This window comes from Scylla paramamosain, chromosome 36 (genome assembly GCF_035594125.1).
Source record: "Scylla paramamosain isolate STU-SP2022 chromosome 36, ASM3559412v1, whole genome shotgun sequence".
Lineage (NCBI taxonomy): Eukaryota > Metazoa > Arthropoda > Malacostraca > Decapoda > Portunidae > Scylla > Scylla paramamosain.
The window spans coordinates 10,754,971-10,774,919 of NC_087186.1; the positions used below are offsets into that span (position 1 = coordinate 10,754,971).

The following is a 19,949-nucleotide window of genomic DNA, read 5'->3' on the forward strand; positions in this document are numbered from 1 at the left end:
ACTTTCATAAGTAAGTAATGTTCATAGACTAACTGTTTCATGTCACAAGTCTCATTTCACTAGGAATACTTTCATTATTGCTATACTTTCCTGAAAATATTTATAGATTGTAAATGTCTCAAGTGAAGTGTAACTGCAATTGTATGACGGAATACTAATAAAGGAAGAACCCCACACTTCACTACTTGTCACCAAGAGCAGCAGCAGCAGCAGCAGCGAGGCGTGATGGCCTGTGGGACATGAGCACTATCTAAACTTAAGGTTACTCGGCATCTCGCTGACACGCAGCAGCATGTGCAAGGTGGTGTATGGAGAGGTACGCAGGAAGGCCTACCAGGAGTGGCCAGGAAGTGTGAAAGTGTGTGGACAGGTATGCAGGAAAGCCTACCAGGAGTGGCCAGGAAGTGTTATAACATTTCATTGCAAACTGATGACAATTGTCCATTCTGTCAGTATGCCAGGCTAGCAATCCCATATTGGGTGGTCCAGGCAAGACACTGCTTACATACACAAAGCGCCCACCCTTAACTCCGTTGGCCCCTGGTGGAATGATAATTACTGCACTAAAATGCATTCAAGTTGCCTTCATGGATACAGACTACATCCTGTTTATCCTTTCAAGACTGATGACACCACAAAGTGTAGTTGTTACAGAAGCAACTACAGTAGTAATGACAATAATCAATTTTACTTTCACAGTTTAATGAGAAAGTTGGCAACTTCAGCCTGCATGAAGGATTAACAAAGAGTTATAAATTGTGACAAAATAGTTGTATTGTACTATGATAAATGACAATAGAAATGTAAAAACCTTTAAGTTATGAAAAATGGGTCAAAATTAAGTTTTCATGAGTTTACAGTTCTGAAAACAGTATTATTTTCATAAACAATGCAATGACATTAATATAACATCACTAAGAAACACTGTTTACAAACGTGGCCATGAGGATAATACAGACATGAGTCAATTCACCATTTCTTATATCTGCATGGTTGTACAGAAAGCAACACTGGCAAAGCTGTCTATTCTGTCCTCTTGAAACTTGGCTTGACTCTCATATTCATGTTAGACTACCAGCTAAGGAATCCTCAATACACTAAGAGTTGTATCACCTAAACCACATCTTCAGAATTAATACCAACCTTAGCTCACAGTGCACATTACTTCAGTGTACCCTAACACTGCACATGGGCTGGGAATAATAAATAAACACATAGCCAATAATACTTGCTGAACAGCTCACCACACCTGAGACAGAAAAGTGGCATTAAGTTTCCTTTAAAGTCTGTTATTACACTGCTACACTTAACTCACTACTTCCTTGCATACCCACCTCACCCTTGAGAAGAACTGCCAGCATTCACCCTGGTCTCATCCTACGAAATAATACATTACACAGCACAGTCCCAGCGCCAACACTTCCACAACAGGCCCATGCTCCTCAAATCACTCACCACCTGGCCACCAAAAATTTCCTGAAGTGCCCTGCAGAGAGGAAACGTCACAGAATACTGAGCACAGACTGGTGAACTGTGAATGAGTCTGGAAAACTGACAACCGTGTATAATATGATATGCCTGAATGACGCACTTGAGGCCAGTTTAGGCTACGTCCCTGATATGAGCACTTGCAGCATCACCACAGAGCAAATCTGCATCCATCACACCGCATCCTGAAGCTAAATCTTAATGGCATCTCCCTGTGAGGCTTCTGTGATCCGGTTAATGGCCAGCTGAGTGGTGGCAATTTCCGTCAGAGCTCTGTTTATCTCCTCCAGCAGCTTGTCTCCTCGGTCAATACCTCGCTGCAACCTCTGGGCAGCTTCCTCCCCTTCTTGTTCTAGAATACGCATGCTTGCCGTCTGCAAAAAACGCACTTGCTGCATTGATTTGTGGGTTATCATGAAAGGTACAGATGAAATAGGCAGGAAGGAGAATGTGACTAATTGTACTTGTAATGAATATAACGGGAACCTAGCAACAAAACATGCACATGAAAACATTAACATACCAAAGAGTTATAAAGAACATGAGGAAAGACCTCTACCTAACAGAAGCACAGGAACATGGCACTAGTCACAGAGGTGCCCACACTGTGTTGTGGGAACAAGTTGCCAGGAACAAGGGGAAACATTGCTTGTGTCAATTTGGTCTAAGTGTCTAGGATCTCTTACTCATATCTCACAGTCTGCTCAAAATTTTTCTGAAATAGCTCTAACTATTTCACCACTTCCAACAGAACTTCTTGCAATTGAAAGAGGGATAAATTAATTCCTTTTTGTATTAAGAAGATTGTTCACATATGGTGCTACAAGTACATAAATAAGCAACATACCTATTTCAAACAAGAGCAAAATTCTTTTCAATTCATATCCAAAATAAAACTAAAATTTTAAATGCTGAAAAATTGCACCCTGAGAGTCCCACAAGTCTTACCTGAAGCTCCGCCGACGAGTCCTCTGAAGGAAGCGACTCAATGAGAGCATCAATGTCCTTAGCGTTGCGGGCGATGACGGTGGCAAACACCCGCTTGTGTTCCATCATGTCTGTAATGTGGAAGTTCTTTGTAAAATCGGAGCCACACATGTGCCAGGAAAGAGTGAGAGTGGATGAACCGTGGTGAATGAGCACAGAACAAGAGAGGAATGACAGTGAAGAAAGCAAGGGCAATTGTACATGATAGAGATAAATGGATAGCAACAGTGGTGAGTGCATGAAAATACTGTGCCATGGGAAGGAAAAGTCATCTTCATTGCTGGGAAACCTAAAACACACCTGGCAAGACTGGGTTGACAAGTTTACTGGATGATTTTCCTCTGGTCTATTCAGCTTTTTTCCTTTATGATTGTTAAAGTTACGTTTTTCTGCTGATTGGTATTATGACATAAGATATAGTGACAGGTAATAGTTCTTGATAATATGCAATCCTCATATGCAATGCTGCCATGGATAATGTAAAGATAAAACTGGGAATTAGGAAATATGGTAGTTTTATTTCTTTTTAAATCTTTACCACACTAAAAAATCTGATGGTGATGATACTGACACTTCACAAAGCATCAAGATCATCACAACCTGAATCAGCACACTCACCATCTGGGTTTTCATTCTGTGAGGGAGTCTTGCCGCTCTTATCAAAGCTGCAGGGAGGAGCCGAGTTGAAGAGACACCCGATGCTGTTGTACAAATTCTCAGCTTGCTGGAATGTGGATAATACACACTTTAAAGTCACACATTCACATCATAAAGCACTGGAAATTCTAACACTTGCAACACTTAATGCAATCCAGAAATTAATACAACTGCTGATACAATATAAATATGAAGGGCTGGCCACTCATGAAGGATATGGGTCCCACCTGGCTGGGGTCCCCACAGCCAGCCATGCAATTCTGCTGCAGTGTTGCCGTGCAGCCTGGCAATGGCAGCACAGTGGGGTGTTATAATGGGCAGGGGAACAATAAATCCCACATTGTTTTTCATTTATTCATATCTTTTTTACTGGAGAAACAGCAAGCACAACTTCAAAGTAATGTGTTGTATCTAAAGAGTCTTTTCTTTCATCTCGACAACTATTTGGATGAATTTCAATGGGAAAAATGGTCTTGAGAAACTGGAAAGCATATCTTTACTAATGTCTTACTTCACATCAGTCAATGGTATCCCACTCCTTAATAGCACACACACACGCGATGCCTTGGGAAGTAAAAGTGATTATCTCTTGGGTATGGTAAACACTGGTAAAGAATCACTGAGTTTGCGTGCCATCCAGCATCTTACAAGACGCCCATCCCGCAGTGGAAAATTAATACTAATTCTTGCCTGTGGATGTGTGGTATCCAACGAAATGCTCGTCTTTCACCTTAAATAACAGTAAAATTCCAGCAGGTCCCCAGACTTGCTTGTCCTGGAGAGGGGCGGCAACAGAATGCACAAGGAGCCGCTATTGGGAAAAATTACTGAGAGTAGCAATGAGAGGAAAAGATCTGGTGGTTATTGTTACCCTGTGTATAAATTAGCTGCCCATTAATGCATAGCTTACAACTCATACCGCCATCCCCACCATGTCCCGCGCAGCCCATGGGGTCCATAGGGGTTCACTGATCCCTGGGTGATCTGCAGGGTAGATCTGGGGCATTAATGAGGCATACTGCACCTGATTCACGGCATCCTGAAGTTGAGAGAGTCGGTCCGCCATCTTTGTTGACACTTTTGGTGGTTCTGTCAGTCTTTGTAACGGCTCCCCACTTCGATTCTCCATAATCATCGTCATCATCATTTTTTTTTCGTTCTTTCATTTTCTTATTATGTTTCTTCTTATCACTACTATTATTATTATCATTACCATTACACTTTTTTTCACTATTACTGTATTAATATTATTTCTATTTTATTCTATTTACATTTTTAATGCAGATACTACACACGTACATGGGATATTAAATACTTGACTTTATAAGCTATAATAGAGTAACATAAATTATATGGTTGCATTGGTGTATGATCGGTCCGCCGTCGCCCTTACCTCACCCCCCCATCCCCACCTTAGCCCCTAAACTACCAGCTGAGCAATGAGTCTAGACGCCGGTGTACCGCTCCTCATTTCTTGTTTTCTGCTGTTGCTTCCAGGCCATATCTGTGACCACAAAAGACTGCAATAGTGGTGTTGTGTCGTACCGCCAGGTTTTACACACGCCCATACTTAAATCATCCAGAGAGAGAGAGAGAGAGAGAGAGAGAGAGAGAGAGAGAGAGAGAGAGAGAGAGAGAGAGAGAGAGAGAGAGAGAGAGAGAAGCTCCCTGCCCATACATTCCTCCGTTCGTTTTCTCCTTCATTCCTCATTTTTGTCCATACTTAAATCATCCAGAGAGAGAGAGAGAGAGAGAGAGAAACTCCCTGCCTATACATTCCTCCTTCCGTTTTCTCCTTCATTCCTCATTTTTTTCCTTCTCTTCCTCTTCCTCCTTCTTATTCTCCTCCCTCTCCATTCCTCATTTCCTCCTCCTCCTCCTCCTCCTCCTCCTCCTACTACTACTACTACTACTACTACTACTACTACTACTATTACCTACACTCGAGATCTCCGCCCATCCTCTACCTCCATTCCTCCTCCTCCTCCTCCTCTCCCTCCATTCCTCATTTCTTCCTCCTCCTCCTCCTACTACTACAACAGCCTACATATTATATTCTGGAAATAGCTGGGAAACGCTGGAAATTGAAGGAAATATTGACAAACAGACGCAGGCAGGGAGGAGTGAAGGTCTCAGCGAGAGCACTGAACGGGGATACAATTTTATTTAAGCATTATTTTGGGTTATTTTGCATTATTTTGGGTATTTTGGGTGTTCGTTAATCCATTTTGAAACTGACCCCTCGAAAAAACGAAGCTAGACTGGAATACTATATATATATTCTGACTTGCCATATACTTTAATAAATACCTGTAATGCAAAAACATTTCCAGCTTGACTAATAATAAGGAAAAATCCCAAACACAATCTGTAATTTTTACGATTTTTTAAGTCTTAAGTCGAGCACCAAAACAATCCTAGGCTTTCTAATAAAAAAAAAAAAAGGGAATTTCTAAAGTGATGAAAGTGCTACGTTAACCGGAAACGAAATAAAACAGCTACACAGGATTTTATTACATAGTATATCTTGTTATACTTTTCTATTAATAAATTAGATATAAAAACAATGCAAACTACACTAATAAAAAAATATGATGACGATATACAGATATACAGTTTTTTGCAATTTTCAGTTCCTCCTTCTCATCTCCCCTCCCCCTCACACTCCTCCTCTCCCCTCCATCTCCACCTCCTCCACCTACTCCAACACAGCGAGCCTTTAAATCACCTGGGAACATCTGCCAAACCCTCAAAATTACACTAAATATGTGATGGAAAATTGCTACCTTAGCTGGGGAGAGGCGGGGCGGGGGTCGGAGGGGCTTGGCGGGGCTCGGCGGGGCTGGAGAAGTCGGGGCGCCAAGGATACCGTGGTGTGGTGTGGTGTGGTGTGGTGTGTGGTGGTTGTGGTGGTGCTGGTGTGGTGTGGTGGTGTGTGGTAGTATCTGATGGTGGTGTGGTGTGGTGGTGTATCGTGGTGGTGGTGGTAGTGATGTTGTGTGGTGTAGTATGATATGGTGTGGTGGTGTGTTAACACTACACTCCAACAAGCTTAACTGCCCTGTGTGTGTGTGTGTGTGTGTGTGTGTGTAGCGCCGATCACAGATGAGTCACAAAGCTGTACAATGAATTATTTCTTATTTTTCGTCTAGTATGCAAAAAAAAACAAGTGGTAAATTCCCCATTCCTCAGCACTGGAGATCGCAATTTTTGGTTCTATCTGCTGATCGTAAGCTCCGCCCACAAACTCGATAACCTCTACCCACTGGCTTCACTTACTTTGATGAGAGCGGAGCGGGGGACCATCTCTTAAAATTTCTTGGTTTCTTCCCTCCCTGAATTCGGGACGGAGTGGGCCCGTGGGAAGCAGTGCGTGTTTGGTTTTTGTGGAGAAAACTTCTCTCCGCAGCTTCCTGCTTCTGCTTCAGCGGTAGTTGTGAAATTAGTGTACAGTCTTGACGTACTTGCTTGTTATCAATGCCTGTGATGATTTTGAACACTTAAATTGAGTCACCTCTGTCTTCAGTGAGTGAAAGGAAATAGATTTAATTCTCCAAGTAACTTTGCACAGTTTGGTAACTCTACAGTAGACTATATTTTTTGTTTTATCCCGATTACTGTTCCTGAGAATTTTCTCTCTCTCTCTTCCTTTTTTCCTCCTGGTTATCGCTTGAACAGCTTCAGAAGAGGCAAATCAAGACAGGTCATAAACTAAGCTGGCCTTCCGCTTTCTCACTGGGAGCGGCATTGTGGGTAAGCTTCTTCACCTTTCTTTCTCGCGTAGGCCAGTCTTCCCTGCACATAACAAACTCACTCAGGTAAGAGAAAGACTTAAAGGAGGCTGTTGTTAAGAGGGTGTTGGTGGTACGGTCTCATATTTTATTCCCACAGGCCAGTGAGCAGCAGCGTTGCCATGGTTATTCACGGGAGTTATTTCTCTGCTATTGCCAGACGCCTCACCATGCCCTTCCTCTCCAGACTCAGTAAGTGGTTGCAGTTGGGTAGCTGCCCTCATAGACGTGTGGAATTTGCAACTTATAAGATGTTTTCAGACTTGTTTCCGTATAAAGTCTCACTTCCCTGTAAGGCCTCTTCAGTGTATTAGATATATGAAATAAATAGATAAAACCACAGGTAAATTTAAAGAAGCCAAAGAAGAAAAGTAAGTTTTAATTAGAAGGAAAACAATCTGATAACGTCTTCGGCTTATTCCTGTTAGTGAAATTTTAAGACTGTCCCTTTAAAACTTCAAGACGCTTATCCCAAAATTTTGGATAACCCTTTGACTACACTCTCTGGGGACTGGCACCTTTAGTCAACCTTTTTTTTTTCTTTAGAATAGTCTTTTTCTTCAGAAGCCACTCTTACATGAAAACAACAACAACTTTCCTTCACACTCCACGATAGCAAGCCATGAATTCCTATAGATGGGCCTTTCACAAACCACGGCCTCAGTTTTCATTTCGAGGTGTTTATATTCAGGGCTTACTTTCAGGGTCGGCCAGCAAGGCATCGACCGTTTATAATCTATCGTCGGGGCTGCCAGACCCAGAGCTCTTCCCGTTCAAGGAGGCTTCTTTCGTTTTGCAATCAGGGGAAGTACTGCCTTTAACTCAGCACCTCATAGAGAAGGCCTTCCAGTACTCACCGACTAATGGGTATGTAGGTAATTCTGGGCCGTATTATGAAACTATATTCGCACCTCAATTACATTCAAATAGCCTCTAGTTGAAGTTACATAAGTTTTTAATTACGTATTTTTATGCTTCTAGTGACAAATTAACAAGATTTCTACACTGTTAACGGGAGAAACACTCTTGACAACGAGGCTACTCATATCTGTGGCTTTAGAAAATAGTGGTGAGACAGCGGAGCGTTTATGAATACGGGCCTCTCTCTCTCTCTCTCTCTCTCTCTCTCTCTCTCTCTCTCTCTCTCTCTCTCTCTCTCTCTCTCTCTCTCTCTGGTGATGTTAAATTGATGATGGCGGTAAATTAACGCACTGCCTTATTTCTGTCATTATTTCCTGATCGTATTATTTTCACCACGTATAGAATAAGTAAGTATAACTACCTGAAGGATTCTACTACTAATAATCGATAATAGTAAATTAATAATAGTAAACTGAAATCTCCGTTTATACTCGACGTTTTTTGTCTCGGATGAATCATAGTATGAGGAAATTCACCTTCGAAAAAGAGTGTGTATTAAAGCCTTCAGTTACAATGCCTTCAATTAACCATCTCTTGTTAGCACCACAGAGTTCATTAACACTGATTCGGGGTCTTTTGAATATGCATTTTAGTTCCCTGAGCATCGCCGCCGTGTTAAATGATGATTTCTTCTCTGTTATTATCATTATTATCATCATTATCATTCATAGAGAATTATGATTATTTACGCTGCAAACAGAATCCCTGAGTTAGTGAAACACCTGACGGACTTCACTGCTAAGCTCTTCGCTCCGCCACACATGTCTGAGAGAGGCCTGGCGATCACGGCAGGCGGGCAGGCAGCTTTGCACGCCGTCTTGCATACCTTTGTGGATCCTGGCGATTGTGTGTTTGTTCCAGAAACAACCTACTCCTCTTTCTTTTCTACAGTGAGTGCTGATGTGTGTGCGTGTGAGTGTCTTCTTTGTTTTTTTCTACAGTGAGTTTTGACTTTTTTTTTACAGTGAGAGCCGAGATATTGAACAGTAAGGAATAAGGCCAATGCATGATGATTACTGTGTCACCATCTACACCCCAGTCATCCACACACCTAACACCACCCTCACCCCAGTACATCCTTACCCTGCCCCTTCTCACCGCCCTCACCCCACCTATATGTACCCATGTCGGGCACCCATCACCATATTTTCATCATCACTCCTTCACTCAGGCGCCCAACACCGCAATTAAAGATCCATCAGATCACTCACCCTCCCTCATCAAATATGCTCAAAATCTTTATCATCTTAAGTATATCCACACTACGATCATCATTTTCTCCTTCATCACCCTTCCGTCTCATCATCTTTACGTACCTTGCATCCATCAAAGCGGCACTTAATCGCAGCCAAGTCTCTATAAAAGCGTCCCCTTGCTTTAATGAACATGTCATTATATCACTATTTACATCAACTTTTTTTTTTTATCAAAGTCGTGAAAAAATCGTTCATGTTAGTTACCCATCAGAAAATAAGGAAAGCTGCAAGAATCTGTCAGGTCTTTACGTGGCAGTCCTTGTATAAAACATACCTACCTATTTTCACCTTTCATTCTAATCCATAAATTCATCTAATCTTCCTAGTCCTCTTTTTAAACTACCTACTTCTTTTAAAGCTCCCTAACCCGTCCCAGGTATTATTGCAGTTAGTTCACCAATCTAGTGTTACTGTCATACCTCTTGTCAATGGAGTTTTTTTGCTCTTCAGCTCGAAACTACTGAAGGAAAGCCAGTGATCGTTGGGAAGGACCGCTACGGCTTGAGGCCCGACCTGCTGAGGGATACGCTGGAGAGAAGCAGTTCAGGGCGACGCAAGGTACTGTGTAGAGGTTGAGGGATTGAGGGACTAAGGAGTGATGGGTTGTAGAGATCTTGAAGGAGAGAGAGGACTGAATAACTGAGGGATGATGGGTGATATCAAGAGAGGTCTGCCTAGTCTTCGTGTTTCAGAGCCCATGTTCTGAGACACTTCTGGCTACACCCCGACTAGTTTCAAAAGGCTGTAGAGAAAGTTGCGTGATTTTTGTAGAGAATGAGAGAGGAGGGAGAAAAAATGAGCAAGAGGTGGTGTCAGGAGAGACTAATGGGGTCTAATTATTGTGTTTCAGCTGCTGTACATAATACCAAACGCAGACAATCCCACAGGCAGCACTTTGACCAAAGAGAGGCGACAGGAAATCTATGACATTGCGTGCGTGTATGACCTCCTTATTGTAGAGGATGACCCTTACTTCTTCCTGCAGTACGGTTCACAGGTGGGTCATTGCTAACAGTGGTGGGTAGAGAAAAGTCCCTGTCATAGAGTGAATGATGAATATTATGTAAGGGCCCCTTTGTTAATATTAGCAGCTAAAGAAGAGTTCCTGTCATTACGAACACTCGGGGTCCCACTGGTAATGTTAGTGGCTAGGGACAATTTAAGTACCTATCATAGAGTGAATGATGAACACTAGGGGTCCCACTACTGAAAATACTGTCCTCGCAGACCCACCCGTCGTTCCTCAGCCTGGACACCGCAGGCCGAGTGCTGCGCATCGACAGTTTCTCGAAGATCTTGGGTCCCGGCCTGCGTCTTGGCTACATCACCGCCGACAAACATTTTACAGACAAAATTTGCACATTAATTGCAGCAGTTACAATCCACGCCTCCTCACTGTCCCAGGTGAAAACTTATGTACTTGTTTGTTTGTTTGTTTTTCTACTTTTCCTCCTTTTTTTTGGGGGGGGGAGGGGGACACGTGGTTCTCTCACTCCTAGAAACAAACTACTCTGTTCACTGACTCGCCTGCAGGTTTTTATTGACACGCTGCTCTCTCAGTCTTCACATAAACTATACCTTATTTAATGATTCACCTGCAGGCAGTCGTGTGTGCACTGTCCTAGTGGGTGCTACATTGCTATCTTTTTTTTTCTTCTTTTTTGACGGTTCTCTCAGTCTTTACACAAACTATGCTTTTATCTAATGACTCCCCTGCAGGTGGTCGTGAGTGAGTTGCTAGACCGTTGTGGGTACGAGGGTTTCATGAAGGTGACCCGGGACATCAGTCTAAAGTACCTGGAGAAAAGGGACATGGTGACGCAGGCAGCCTCGAAACACTTGTCTGGTGAGTCACGTTTCTCGCCAGATGGAGCGCAATTTTCCTTCATTGCATCACATCGGCACAGACAAGGCAGGCAATCGGAGGCTGATCCTTACGATGACTGCCTGCGTCAGAGCCGAGTCATGCTCATACATTTGAATTTTTGCTAGTTTTTACGTCCCGTTCCTCTAATTTATCAGAATTAGGTATTTGGGAACCGGACTTCTTGCATTGTTGTTTTTAGGGTTCGAATCCTGGCCAACGTCCGGGGTTGGGAAGGGCATCCATTCTAGATCACGGTTCTCAAATGCCAAAACTAAAAAGTTACGCATTAGGAGGCGCCGTCCTAGCCCTGGTAGACTGCGGGAATCGGACGCAAGGGAAAAAAAAAAATCTTGCATTGTGAAGTACTGATAGACATTTTTTTTTTTTTCTCGAGCAGGATTGTGCGAGTGGGTGGAAACTGACGGCATGTTCCTCTGGCTAAAGGTAATTGCTAGACATTGTAGGTCCTTCCTGTGCCACAAGTCTTCCATGGCTCAAAAATAATGTGTAAGAACCGTCAAACTCATCTCCAAAAATACAAATCAGTCCCAAAGTCCCTCAAACGTTGCAAAACCTGAATATGCAAAAGAAAAAAAAAAAAAGATATATATAATGAATACAGTGAATTCCCATATAAAAATAATGCTTGATAAACGTATACAATTTAACTGTATAGATTAACAAAATTTCTGTATGAGATCAAAAAGGACCTAAAAGCTTTCACAAAACACCAGCAGCTCTCTTAACAATCCTAACAACCCAATTAGGTCTGAGACTCGCAAACTATCCTCAGGTTCTGGGCCTCGAGGACGTGACGGAGATGGTGAACCACACGTGCAGGGAAAGGAACTTGTTAGTAGTGCCGGGGAGCATCTTCCAGCTGGACGCCACCCAACCCTCTCCCTACATCAGAATAAACTTTGCAATGATCACGCCTGAAATAGCGGACAAGGTGATGCGCGCACACACACACACACACACACACACACACACACACACACACACAGATAGATAAATTTATTGACCACAAGTTTGTCTTTACACACACACACACACACACACACACACACACACACACACACCTTTTCTAAAGACGTAAATAAGTTACGCAAGTTTTGCTTTAATTTCTTCACTTTATATTCGTCATATGTCAGTAATAAACATCTTAATGGTGCGAACGTACGTAATATCTTATGAGAGAGAGAGAGAGAGAGAGAGAGAGAGAGAGAGAGAGAGAGAGAGAGAGAGAGAGAGAGAGAGAGAGAGAGAGAGAGAGAGAGAGAGAGAGAATAACTGAACTATTTCTTATTTCAGGCATTTCAGATTCTCTCCGACATTATACGAGAGGAACTGAGGAAGGAGGAGCTCGAGCGCTGACTGTCATATTTATTCTTATTATTTTTCTTTTAGCAAACATGGAAGTGAATAAAACTTTGGAAGTCCTCACCTGTTAATGACAAAACTCACTCACTGAATTGATGAGCTTACCTGTTAGAAATCAGTAAACAAATAATAAAAATAAATAAAAAAATATATGTCATTTTTCTATAGATATGAAAACACCGCTGGTATTAAAATGAACTTTTTTTTCATCTATAATTGACTTTTTTTTTAGAAGCTACAAGATAAGCTGGATTTTTTTTTTTTTTTTTTTTTTGAAGGGGAGGCTTATCTTGTCCCTTTGCATAGTTTGACCTGTAAAAATAGAGGACATAAAACTAACAACACCACACTGTCACGATGAACAGAACACTCCTCGCTGTCCGCACCACTAATGGCTGCTGTGGAGGTGCTGAGAACAGGAAGCGAGCTTGTCACAATACAGGAGTCACGGGATTATCCTTGACCAGCCTTGACTTTACAAAACACACACACACTGTCTCTCTCTCTCTCTCTCTCTCTCTCTCTCTCTCTCTCTCTCTCTCTCTCTCTCTCTCTCTCTCTCTCTCTCTCTCTCTCTGCGGCGCTTTCTGGTAGTGACGCAGGGAAATCTACTCACGGCCAAAGTATCTCCTCAGAGACCCTGGAAAATAAAAGTTATGGTTCATTCAGGGACTGCGACGTGTAGGCCTGACGGATTCCTGCAGCTTTCCTTATGTTACTGTATGTTCATATACCCATACACTGGCTGCAGTATCCCCGCCTTACTTACCTCCAGAAGTCACATCCCACGGTTGTTTCCGCCAAATTATCCAGTTCATTCTTCTGATCAACGTTCACAGAGGTGTCCGGAACCGCGATCCCTGCTCCTATCTTGGCTCCAGCAGACGCGAGCAGCTTCACTAGGCGGCGCCATCCCAAGCCCGTGGTGGTGGTGCGGGGGAAGGTGATGGCTCGGAACCTGTGATGGAGATACTTTCCGTTACCCACACGGGAGAGACTCGTTGTTACCATTACAGTGTCAGTGCCATCTCGTTGGCAATAGCAGCATCGCACCAGTAAGGCTGAGAGGCATGTGCGTATTACATTATGGGGGAAATATGGAAAGGGAGAGAGCAAGAGGGATAAAAAAAACTAAAGAAGGAAGAAAGAAAAGGTAACGAACATGATGCAAATGGGAAGGTAGAATCAGATTATTGGAACCTAATTTTTTTTTTTTTTCGTGTGTGTGTGTGTGTGTGTAGCTTCCCAGTACAATTACCCTGCAGGCGGCTGAAGGCCAGTGATGACTTGGCTGGCCTTGTCAACATCGAAGTCACTCACGTCCGAGATGATCAGGTCAACTCCCTCCCCGGGCTGCACGTTGTCGATGTTCGGGAGGGGCCCCAGGCACTGCGGCGACACAAGTTTGACCGGCACGTGTATCTCTGGAAGGACCAACACCTAAATTACAACTATCTACTAGGACTGAAGAGGAGACTCGTACGTGGAGCCAACCCCTGACTCTAGGGAAACGGCAAAAGGAGAATAATTAGAACTGAAGATTATATTTGGACTATTAAGATACGTTTTTTTTTATCCCACGAGGTTAATTCGATCCTTTAGGAGTAAGACTTGGAGCTTCGGGCAAGATAACCGCCGGAATAAAGAAGTACACTGGCTTCACGGTCCCTGCCGGGGAGGGAATGGTATCAGTGAAGGCACGGTACTCCCTAAACGGTGACTGGATCTTGGGGGCGCCGCAGGAGATGGTCAGGTGTGGCAATATGAAGTGCAAGTCATCAGTCTGTCGGGATCTGTTCTCATTGGCCAATGAATGACAATAAGAAATAATCTGTTAATAGTGCACTTAAGAGAAAGGAACAAGATCAAGCCTTCGTCTATTTTGATACAAAAAATGAACACATTATTAGATTCAGTCAACCTGTAACCATTGCAATGTGAAGCTGACACTTGACTGAACTGCATATCACAACACTGCAATGGTTCCGCTGACGACGAAGGTGACGAGGGTATAAAGGAAAATTTATCTAGACACTCACTAAGATGCTTCAGATTGGGCAGGTGAGCCTCCCGCAGAGCCCTCAGGAGAGCCTTGCTGTGCTCGTCCCCGCCGAACACAAGTGCCAGGTTTTCCAAACTGGCGGGAAGACAGACAACACCTTCGGGGCTGAGTTGTCCTAAAAACACCTTCATGTTGCTCCTGCAAAGAGATTTAACTACCTGTCATGGAACAATCTGAAGTAAAGACGAATTTGAAATTGTAATTATAACATATGAATAAGAAATAAATCTGTGGTAGGTGGCGTCCAACACCGTTTGTGTCGCCAAAACAACTCTGTTATGTTATAAAAGAAAACACCTCGAGGAAGTACCTTGGCAGCAGCAGCTTGAGGGTGTCGTTGAAGGTCACTTCCTCCTCCGGGTCGCGGTAGAAAGGATGCAGGAATAACCACTTGCACGTGTGGCGAGTCAGGATTCGAAGCAGCTCCTCCAGCCCCTCTGAGACCTTGGTGATGTTAACCCTGATGGGGCACTCTGAAGGGAGGTGAGGGAGCAGGGCTGTGTAGCTTCCAATGCGACCGTCAGTCACCACGATCTCGTCACCGTCACTGCTAATCATGAAGTGGTGAGCGACGCGGCGCAGCACCATAGGGGCAGCCCCGGTGTCCTCCACCAAATCCAGCCACTGCGTCCTGCACCGCACCCCAGACTCTTGCAGCAGGTCCACCACCTCCACTGACACAACTTCCGGCACACTGTAGTTCAGCAGATGCAGGAGTCCAGCGACATGTTGAAGCACGTTTTGAAACATTGACAGATTAATATCCAATGCATTTAAGGTGACTTTTAGCACGTCTCTCACGCTCCCTGATGCCTTTGCCATGGACGAGTGGCTGACGATGTGGAGTGCCGCGTAGTACTCCTGCATGCCCAGGTGAGGAGTGGAGTACTGCTCTTGCATTCCTAGGTAAGTCCGTGTGGCCTTGAGACAGAAGAAAGCTGACAGGAGTTCCGATGGTGGAATACCTTGGGTGATGCAGGACGTCCTGATGTTATCTTCAGCATTCTTGCTCAGTGTTAATTTCTCCTCAGCAAGTGCCAAGATGGACTCGTGATAAATGGACTTAAGACATTCTCTGATGCAGCTTTCCAGGTCACGCCGATCTCTGGCTTTGGTCATGGGGTGGTGGGCCAAGCGATCCAGCAGCTTCTCGACGCTCAGCTGGTGAACGATGTGGTAGAGGTGACTCTGAGTAGTGGTGGTGGTGACTGCTGAGGGCTTGTGGTGATAAACCCAGGTGAGGAAGACAAGATTTAGTGGCAACATGAAGAGCTCTCTGCCGCGTAGCTCCTGCACCTTTTGCACGAGAGCCTCTGTGTCTTGAACGCCCTGAGCCTGCCGCTTGATCTCTTCGTGGTAACGCCTCACAAACTTTTCTCGACTTGACTCTGGTATTCCAAGCAATTCTATATAGGAAATATAAAACTTGGAATGTATCCTACTGGTAAATATGGATGTCCTTTCCGGACGCGACGTGCACAGCAGGGTACAGCTGGGGACACCTTTCATTTCCTCAAGTATGTCAGTCAGTAGTCTCTCCGAGTCTTCGTTAGCCTCATCCAGACCGTCAATGAGGATTAGCACGTTACACTTCTTGATGAGGGGCAAGACTAGACTTCTGTACTTCAGGAATACACTTGACACGTGCTTTTCAAGAAGGCACTTGAAGGTGGTGATGGCTCGGTCCCGGCACTGCACCTTCAGAAGCACGTCATATTGGTCCAGGCCTCTAAAGGAGCGGTCTTGTTCCAACTTGAGCCACTCGTCAGTCACCATTGTCAGCAGCGTGGTCTTGCCGCTGCCAGCCAATCCCTCCACCAAGAGCACCTGAGGCATGCCAGATTTGGCGTCATTCTTTGCAACTGTTACCAGATCCAAGTAATTTATTAATGTTCCTTCTCCATGTCGGTCTCCGCTCCTCACCCTAACATTTGTAAACACTTTCTGGACATGGAGGCGCAAATCTACTCCAACCAGAAAAGCCATGGGGTCGATGTTGACAGCATTTTGAAACTGGATCTTCAGGCTATCATTCACCTCGTGTGCGAGATCCTGCATCAGCCGATCTCCACAAAATGTTATCAGATCGTTTTCTCCAAGAATTTCTTGTGCTATTTTATCTAAGTTATTTTGCACCCATTGGGTTTTAGAGGTCAACTCAGCATCAGGTCTGTTGTACCTCTGCTTAGCGGCTGAGAGAGCACCGCAAAAAATAAATCTCAGTTCTGCTGCAGTCTGTAGAAAATCGCTGTGGCTCATCTCAAGCGTTCCATGATACACATTGTTCCGACATTTCTTAATACCACTGACAAAACACTCCATTTTCGCATCCGACGAAACCTGGGGGCTGACAGTGTGCCAGCATGGATCGCTGGCCTCCGCCACGTCCTCACAAGCCAGCTTGATACACTTCCAGAGCAGCGAGATGTCAAAGGAAGCACAGGAGGGATCATTAGCCATGTACTGCAAATCTGTCTTGTTGAATCTACGCTGGACGGAACTGAGCTTACGATAGTTAGCCGTGGATTCCTCAGGAAGGTGTGACAGGTACTGATCAAGGTGTTCAGAGAGTGACTTCTTCGGTGTGCCCCACAGGAATATATCATACAGCACTGTACGTCCAATAGAGTCGAGGATCTTGATAGTTCTGACGCCGTTCCAGAGGCTGACCGTGGAACCCGTGGAGTGGGAGGATGAAGGCAGCGTGGTAAGGGAAGACTTCGTGGTGACAGTGGAGGAAGGCATATTTGCTGTAGAAGGTGTAGATATTACCGTGTGTTTGGTTTGTGCAAGAGAGGTAACAACAGAGCAGGAAGGTGTGAGGTGGACGGAGATGGACTGTGGCAGTGTGTATGTACTAGGTGAGGTGGGAAGAGTGGAGGTAGAAGTGGAGGAATGTATTGCTGTGACGCGAAGTGTGGGTTTGGTAGTGGGAATGTTGTGGACTGTGGGCTTGGGACTGCAAGTACATTTGATACTACACGTGGTGGGTGTTGGTGGGGAAGCAGTGGGGGAGCATGTGGTAGCTGTGGCAGTGGTGAGCGTTGAGGGCACACTGGACTGAAGCTTTGGTGACTCAGCTGAGGAGGATTCGCGTGCTAAGGGAGTGTTGGTTGCCGTGGAGACGTTTATACTTGAAGAGGACACGATGGTACTGGAAGGCACTGGAGAAGGAGCGCCAGATAACATACTGGCGATGGTGTTGGACATGGCAGCGATACTGGAAGCTATCACAGCAATGCTCTGACCCTTTGCATAGTCAGTACCGGCAAGGTTTGTAATGGTGGCGGACATGTTGGCGATTGTGGAGGCCATGTCTGAGACGACGGAAGGAATGCATGCGATGGTCCCTGACATGGTCACGATAGTGGAGGCCATGTTTTCAATGGTAGAGGCTATTGGTTTTACTGTAGAAGTCATGGACTCGTTGCTGGATTTGATCAGAGTTGATGCCATACTGGCCATGGTGGAGGCCATGCTGGCAATGGTGGACGGCACGGCTGAGGGTGAGGAGGCCATAGTGAAATTTCGATGCTGCCACACCCTCCTTCATCAGCGTGGTAAGGACTGGAGAACTAGGGCAGCAGGTTGTCCTAAAGTGAAAATATTATGGACGATCATAATCATATTGAGAGAGAGAGAGAGAGAGAGAGAGAGAGAGAGAGAGAGAGAGAGAGAGAGAGAGAGAGAGAGAGAGAGAGAGAGAGATTTTGACTAATATGAAACAGAAAAAAAAAAGAAAATATCTAAAACTGGTTTCTAACTTCCGTCTTATTGCAAGTAAAAGCAGTTCATTGGTCTCATAAAGACAGTAGTGTGCAGTACTGTGTGTGTGTGTGTGTGTGACAGAGTGGATGAACAATCTGGCTTTCAAATAGTTGCTAGCTCTTCTCTTCTCTCCTCAGAAAAAAAAATAATAATAATAATCAATAGAAAACTTGCTAACTCTTGCATTAGCGGGTTGGATAGAATAAGGGTGAGAGTACATATATTGTCTTTTTGCAGCAAGACCGTCAGTGTAGGTGGAGGTATGCATCTGACAAGCTGGAAGGGCCAATAACCGAACAGTAACCACAAAAATAACGATAAAAGCTGGGAATTAGGATATACAACATTATAACAGATTAAGGAGCACTGAAGACAAATAAGGAGAAAGATAGAAGGTTTTGAATGAACACTACTTGATAGATATGTACGAGTGGAATAATTTCAGAATTCAATTTGGGATTTATTAGAGAAGGCGAGGTCAAGTATGTTCAGCGTAGAAGAACGGATTAGTCAAGTGCTATTGAAAGAGGAATAGTACTATGGGAAGTTATGACGAGTGGAGCCGTAAATGAAAGCGCTGAATGAAAGAATGTTTGTTCTTCCCTATTCAGAAAGTGTATCAAGATCAAAAGGTAGACTCTGCGGGCTTTTCTGCTTGAGCTGTTTGGTCGTGTAGCAAAAGGGGTGGAAAATATAGGACAGAGTCATAAGCACAAGACAAAGGTAGGGTTTGACTGAGATAATCAATGGATAAAATTGAGTGAGAGGGTATTGATGATGGTAGTAGTAGTAGTGTAGTAGTAGTAGTAGTAGTAGTAATAGTAGTAGCAGTAACAATAATAATGCTCCTGCTGCTACTTCTACTACCACAGCTACTATTACAATTCCTACTACTTGATCACATATTATGCTCACCTGTCTCATGGCTTTCCTCGTATGCTCCGTGCACTCCCCGCCTCAAATAAAACACTGGCACAACAGACTTCTCTCACTGTGACTGTCAAAGCCAGTTAACTCACGTCACCTTTGAAAATATCCTCCTTTCCATTACTCATACTATCTCTCTCTCTCTCTCTCTCTCTCTCTCTCTCTCTCTCTCTCTCTCTCTCTCTGAAATAATACCGTTTTCCAATCATCTGTGTACTTTACAGCATTTTTTTCCAGTGCGATACGTAATATTTTTGTTAAGAGCTATTTGTTAAAGAGGCAGTCGGCACCTACAAAAACATTCTTAATTTCCTGTGTCATACATCCTGTGTACCAAGCAGGAGTCTTCTCTAATCCTGTTTCTATCTGCCTATCAGTAGCAGGAAAAGCGTCACTGGTTGATTAGTGGTGGTGTTCCTTTGTTCCCTTCTTCTTTTCCTTTCTTCTTCTTCTTCTTATTATTATTATTATTATTATTATTATTATAATATTAATAATAATAATAATAATAATATTATTATTATTATTATTATTACTACTACTACTACTACTACTACTTCTCTCCCTCCCATCCACTCTTCTTCTTCCCTCACTTTCGTTTCCTGAAGTTCATTCCCTCCTCTCCCCTTTCTATCTTTTGCCTTTCACTATCACACCACAATGGGTGACAGGACAGAACCCTGAGGAACACCACTGTTAATATACAGGCCTCAGTGGGACTTTTTTTCATCCTCTCGCATAAGATAGAATTATCTCCACGCTTCTCACCCTGAGTTTGTGAACCACAGATCTATTGAAGTTTTGAAACATTATATTTTGTTCTTGAAAAAAAAAAAACATAC

General features: G+C 43.8%; 3 protein-coding genes across 5 annotated transcripts; 1 reads left to right on the plus strand and 2 right to left on the minus strand.

The window, feature by feature from the left end:
* Positions 1 to 756: 756 nt before the first annotated feature.
* LOC135090971 (mediator of RNA polymerase II transcription subunit 21-like) lies at positions 757 to 4,277 on the minus strand. Its single transcript, XM_063988217.1, has 4 exons — positions 4,157 to 4,277; positions 3,094 to 3,199; positions 2,437 to 2,546; positions 757 to 1,862 (listed from the first exon to the last, which is right to left on the minus strand). Exons 1-4 carry the CDS (start codon positions 4,274 to 4,276, stop codon positions 1,680 to 1,682), a joined length of 519 nt encoding a protein of 172 aa, XP_063844287.1. The 5' UTR covers position 4,277; the 3' UTR covers positions 757 to 1,679.
* A 1,319-nt stretch (positions 4,278 to 5,596) lies between these two features.
* LOC135090974 (kynurenine/alpha-aminoadipate aminotransferase, mitochondrial-like) lies at positions 5,597 to 12,498 on the plus strand. Of its 2 annotated transcripts, XM_063988220.1 has the most exons (11): positions 5,597 to 6,562; positions 7,024 to 7,115; positions 7,628 to 7,790; positions 8,545 to 8,734; positions 9,551 to 9,658; positions 9,951 to 10,097; positions 10,328 to 10,504; positions 10,820 to 10,946; positions 11,365 to 11,411; positions 11,761 to 11,919; positions 12,282 to 12,498. In XM_063988220.1, the coding sequence occupies exons 2-11, from the start codon at positions 7,046 to 7,048 to the stop codon at positions 12,342 to 12,344; spliced, it is 1,251 nt and encodes a 416-aa protein (XP_063844290.1). In that variant the 5' UTR covers positions 5,597 to 6,562; positions 7,024 to 7,045; the 3' UTR covers positions 12,345 to 12,498. The 2 variants fall into 2 exon arrangements, with proteins under 2 accessions (XP_063844290.1, XP_063844291.1); XM_063988221.1 differs by lacking the exon at positions 5,597 to 6,562 and having other exon boundaries at positions 6,574 to 7,115.
* LOC135090972 (uncharacterized) lies at positions 12,182 to 19,230 on the minus strand. 2 transcript variants are annotated; one of them, XR_010262223.1, is made up of 6 exons: positions 19,096 to 19,230; positions 14,723 to 18,005; positions 14,390 to 14,550; positions 13,671 to 13,774; positions 13,120 to 13,308; positions 12,182 to 12,990 (listed from the first exon to the last, which is right to left on the minus strand). XR_010262223.1 is itself a non-coding variant. In XM_063988218.1 (6 exons), exons 2-6 carry the CDS (start codon positions 17,929 to 17,931, stop codon positions 12,963 to 12,965), a joined length of 3,753 nt encoding a protein of 1,250 aa, XP_063844288.1. In that variant the 5' UTR covers positions 17,932 to 18,005; positions 19,096 to 19,230; the 3' UTR covers positions 12,182 to 12,962. The 2 variants fall into 2 exon arrangements, 1 of the variants encoding a protein (XP_063844288.1); XM_063988218.1 differs by having other exon boundaries at positions 13,609 to 13,774.
* Positions 19,231 to 19,949: the final 719 nt, after the last annotated feature.